The sequence below is a fragment of the Lepidothrix coronata genome, unplaced genomic scaffold, assembly GCF_001604755.1.
Source record: "Lepidothrix coronata isolate B3197 unplaced genomic scaffold, Lepidothrix_coronata-1.0 Scaffold97, whole genome shotgun sequence".
NCBI lineage: Eukaryota > Metazoa > Chordata > Aves > Passeriformes > Pipridae > Lepidothrix > Lepidothrix coronata.
This window is the reverse complement of record NW_016690277.1, coordinates 7,571-12,271: the sequence shown is the minus strand read 5'-3', so window position 1 is coordinate 12,271 and position 4,701 is coordinate 7,571. Positions and strand designations below refer to the sequence as shown.

The 4,701-nt window shown below is 63.1% G+C and overlaps 1 protein-coding gene across 1 annotated transcript; it reads left to right on the top strand.

Annotated features, from left to right (window-relative positions):
- Positions 1 to 904: 904 nt before the first annotated feature.
- Positions 905 to 4,495, top strand: LOC108500912 (paired box protein Pax-3-like; the record flags this gene model as incomplete). The annotated part of the gene is made up of 4 exons (XM_017822274.1): positions 905 to 1,082; positions 1,965 to 2,200; positions 3,568 to 3,694; positions 4,361 to 4,495. Coding segments are annotated over exons 1-4 (583 nt in total), but the record flags the coding sequence as incomplete, so codon positions are not given.
- Positions 4,496 to 4,701: the final 206 nt, after the last annotated feature.

The following is a 4,701-nucleotide window of genomic DNA, read 5'->3' as shown; positions in this document are numbered from 1 at the left end:
TTAAAAGCAGATATCCCCCCGGACATCTCACTGATAGCTCTTTCTTTCAAAACCGTGAGCACCGTCTGTTCCAGAGATGCTTCTTCTGGACGCGAGAGATTTCGGTTCAAAGTAAATGAGTAGAAAGAAAGAATGAGGGAAGAAGCATTTTTTCCTTAAAATGAAAAAAACAGGGAGGTTGTTCCCCCGCCCCGCCACCACTGGTGCTCGGGGAGCGGAGCCAGGAGAAAAAGCGCTTCACGGCAGCGAGGCGGGCGCTGTCCCTGCGGGAGTCCCGCAGTGACACGGGGTCCTGAGAGATGCGATGTCCGGGCCGCCCCGGCTGATGCTTCTCTCTGCGATCCGGGGCGGCCGTCGGGGGGCACCGAATAGATTCCCCGTCGCCGGCTGCGCTTTGCTTGCGGCGAGAGGGCCCAGCACGGCTCTGGCAGTGGGGTCAGCGCGGGATGTGTCTTGCCGTGCCGTGTCGAACCGAACCGAGCCGGGCCGGGCCGTGGGGTGCCGGGGCCGAACCGAGCCGGGCCGGGCCGCGCGGTGCCGGTGTGAGGGAGCCGCGGGCCGGGGCGATGCGGGAGAGCCGCCCCGCTCGCCCAATCAGCGGGGGCGGCGCGGCCGGGCCGGGCCAATCGCGGCGGCGCCGCGGCGGAGCCGCGCCGGGCACGGAGCCGATAAATGGTCCCGGCCCCGCGGCCGCCGCTCCCGCCGCACCGGGCACCGCGCTGGGCACCGCGCCGCCGCCCCCCGCCCCGCCAGCCCGCCCCCCCCGCGCCCAGCCGCGCCACCCTGCGGGGCTCCGGCCCGGCCCCTGCCCTCCCGGTGCGGGGCAGCGCGGGTCACTGACAAAGGGGCAGTGGCGGAGCTGCCTCCTCCCCGCCCCTCGGCGGCATCCCCCACCCCCTCTGGGACCGCTCCTGATTCGGCGGGGCCCGCTGACAGCGCGGGTCTCCCCTAGATCAGCCCTCACCTGGATATAACCCTGTCGGCCGCTGCCGCCGCGATGACAACTCTGGCCGGAGCTGTCCCCAGGATGATGCGCCCCGGGGCCGGGCAGAACTACCCCCGCAGCGGGTTCCCGCTGGAAGGTAAGGCCGCGCTCGGGCTGCTCCCGGTCGGGAAAGGGAGAAGCGCTCCGTGCCGGGACTCTGGGACAAAGCGGATCCCCCGGCCCGCCAGAACCGGCGCACGGAGGACTCCAGAACAGCCGCCTGGTTTCCCCCGGGCTGTCAGGGCAGGGATTTTTCCCAGGACGGGCAGGGCTTGGGCCGCTGCGGGCCGGCGGCTCCATCCTCGCTCACTGAGAGCAGCCCATCCCGGGAGCGGGAGGAACCGACAGGGAGGTCGGCAGCGCAGCGGGCCCTGAGTCCTCTCTTCAGCGGAGTGAAAGGGCGGTGGTTTGGGGAGCCCAAAGTTTGAGAAAAAGTAAGGGCGAAGTTAGAAAAAATAATTAAACTCAAATAAAAGCCATGTGAACGAAATCGAAAGGAACTTTAGAACCGTGGACATGTCCCAGGCGGGCCGGGCTGCTGCGAGTGGCCGCTCTTCCCCGCGGCAGTGACGGTGCGAGGGCCGCGCAGTGCCGGGGACCCTCAGGCCGTGCCCGAGGGAGGACGGGCGGTGCGGCGGCTCCCACCGCGCCGCCGGGGACACCGCGGCCTTCCCGCATCTCTTCCCCCTTCTCCGCTGGAGTCGGGCGGGCTTTGAAAGCCAGCTCGGGCGCGAGTGCAACAGGTGAAGCCTGTATGTGCCCGCCGCCCTTCCCTGCCCGCCGGGGTGGTGGCGGGGGCTCCGCGGGAGCTGCGGGCCCCGGGCGCGCTGCGGGGCGGCGGGGCGGGCGGGAGAGAGTTGCTTTATAGAAAAGTAACGACAAAAAACCCAGTAACAACAACAACAAAAAAAGACGCAGCAGGATCCGAAGAAGACGTTAACGCCGTTTACTCCCCTGCCTCCCCTCCCTCCTTTTCTAGTCTCTACCCCTCTAGGCCAGGGCAGAGTCAATCAGCTCGGAGGAGTGTTTATCAATGGCAGGCCTTTACCCAACCATATCCGGCACAAGATAGTGGAGATGGCCCACCATGGCATAAGGCCCTGTGTCATCTCCCGCCAGCTGCGAGTGTCCCACGGCTGCGTCTCCAAAATTCTCTGCAGGTACCAGGAGACGGGCTCCATCCGGCCGGGGGCCATCGGCGGCAGCAAGCCCAAGGTGAGCCCCTCCTGCCCGCCCGGAGCCGGGCAAACCCCGGCCGCGGTGGAGGGGAGCGAGGCCCGACTGGGACACGGCCCAGACTGGCCGGCACTGGGGTTTGCAGGCGGGATGGCAGCACCGGGAGGGCCAGGGGTGGGCATAGACACGCATGGGGCACAGCACCCTTGCCATGTCCCTGCCTGTTGCTCACAAACTTTCCGAGGTTTTAGAAAATGTCGTTGGAGTTCGCGGAAATTAGATACTTTAATTAAGAAAACTCTATTAAAAAAAAAATCTCAAACGAAACTAGGGCGAAAAGGGTGTTATTTTGAGCGCTTGGCTGCCCAAAGCCCCGCATGCCCTACACTCATCCCCGCAGGACCACTGGAGGGCTCGGCACTGCGGGACGGACCGGGACGCGATCGGTCCGGTGAAGGGCTGGCACAGCGCGGCGGGATCGTGCCCTTCCTACTTTCGGTGCAAAGCGCAACAAAACGACCTGTATTTCTGTCTGTCTCCCTACCGCTCCTTCTCTTGTTCTGTTTACTTTTTCTCCCCGCTCTAAAGCTACGTGTATTTATAGCCACACCGCCGAAAAGTTTGTGCTCGCAATAATGCAGACGAATTCTTGTCCCAAGATTAGCCTTCTCCTCTAGCTTTTCATTCCCATTACAGTAAAGGCTTATGTTTCTGTTGGAAATTGTTGCTAGATTTTTTCCCCCTTTGTTTCTTCTAAAGTAGTAATGCCCGAACTTTTCCTTTCGGTGTTGGCAGTAGATGTAATTTTTTATAAGCGTGTTATCCGAACATAAGGTTGTTCCCAGACCAGAGACCGTTCTTTTGTTTGATTTTAGCTTTATCTTAAAACCACGAGGCCACCGAAGGAACCTTTCGGTACTCGAACCTCTCCGATTTTTTTATTATGCTGTTTTTTTGTTCGGCGCTGCAACCTTTGTTGAGTCGAAACTTTACTAAGCTGGGGCTTCGCTGCCCGAAGTCCTCTGCTAATCGCGACCCAGAATTTACCCGGGACTTTCGGCTCGGACGCACGGCAGCCAGTGCTGCCTAATTCGGGGTTTTCCGTGCCGAGGGCTCGGTCCCACCTTCCCAGTAGCCCCGGAAGACTTCCTGCGACGTTTCGTTTAACGCGAGGACTGCTTGTCTTATGCGGGCCCGTTATTACCTTCTGTGTCCCCTCTGATTTTACCCTGCCCGTCCTCGGGTGTTTTATAATGGGGTTTCTAAGCGGGGCCGGTGTCGGCTTTCGCTGGCGGTGGCGCGGGAGGCCCCGGCCGCACCGGGGGTCCCGGCGGGGCACACCGGGCTCCCCCGACCGCCTCTGACCCTACAGACTGTGCCCGCTCGCCTTGTCTTTACTGAAGCAGGTGACGACGCCGGATGTTGAGAAGAAAATCGAGGAATACAAGCGGGAAAACGCGGGCATGTTCAGCTGGGAGATCCGGGACAAGCTGCTGAAGGACGGGGTGTGTGACCGCAACACGGTGCCGTCAGGTACGGGGCGGGGGGCTCGGACGCGTCCCGGAGGGTCGGGGGCAGCCCGGGGGTGGGGGGGCAGCCCGATACCCGGGTGAACCCCGACTCCCCGGGATCGGAGCCCCGGGCCGGGCCAGTGCCCACGGAGCGGCTGGCATGTCCTGGGAGGATTCCTGTGCTCGACGGGGTGTTTTCAATTAAATTGTAATTTCATTCTCCTCCCCTCCTCCTCCTGACGCTTCCCCGCCGTCCCCGCCGGGCTGCTGCCGCAGGAGGGCTTGTGTCTTGCCGGAGTCGGGGAGCTGGGAAGTAGGAGATGGGGAACAGCTCCCTGTGCCGGTGGATGACTTGTGGGATGGGGCGGGGGGGCACATGGAGCCGAAGCAGTATTTGTGCGGGTGTCCGCGACCTTTTCTTATCATCCACCACCCGGGCTCGGGAAAAAAAAAAAAAAAGATACTTCAGAGCCGCTGTGCCCGCCCTGGAATCCGGTGCGGGACGATGCCTCCTGAAACCTCGCGGGGAGGGGAGCGGGCCGCTGCCTCCCCAATGCCCCGACTGATGGCGGCTGCGGGGCGCGGGCAGTGGCTCTGACTGGGGGCTCGGCTCCCCGGCTCGGCTCGACCGCCGCGGGGGGGGGCTTCTGGGGACGAGCCGCTCACAGCTCTGCACTCCCCCCCAAAGTGAGCTCCATCAGCCGCATCCTGCGGAGCAAGTTCGGGAAAGGTGAGGAAGAGGAGGCTGAACTGGAAAGGAAGGAGGTGGAGGACGGCGACAAGAAGGCCAAGCACAGCATTGATGGCATCCTCAGTGAAAGAGGTAAAGTCCCATTTCCCCCTGCTCTCCGTAGGGTCCTGGGATGGGGTAGTACCAGTCCCAGATGCTGGTCGGTATCATTCCCCTTCTCTCGGAGGTTGTCCCGGGGCCAGTGCAGCGGGAGGTGTAGGGCGAGGGGCTAGCCCTAATGGCATGGCTGCCACGTCCCGTCGCATCCCGTTCCCCCGCTGGAACGACCCGACAGTGTG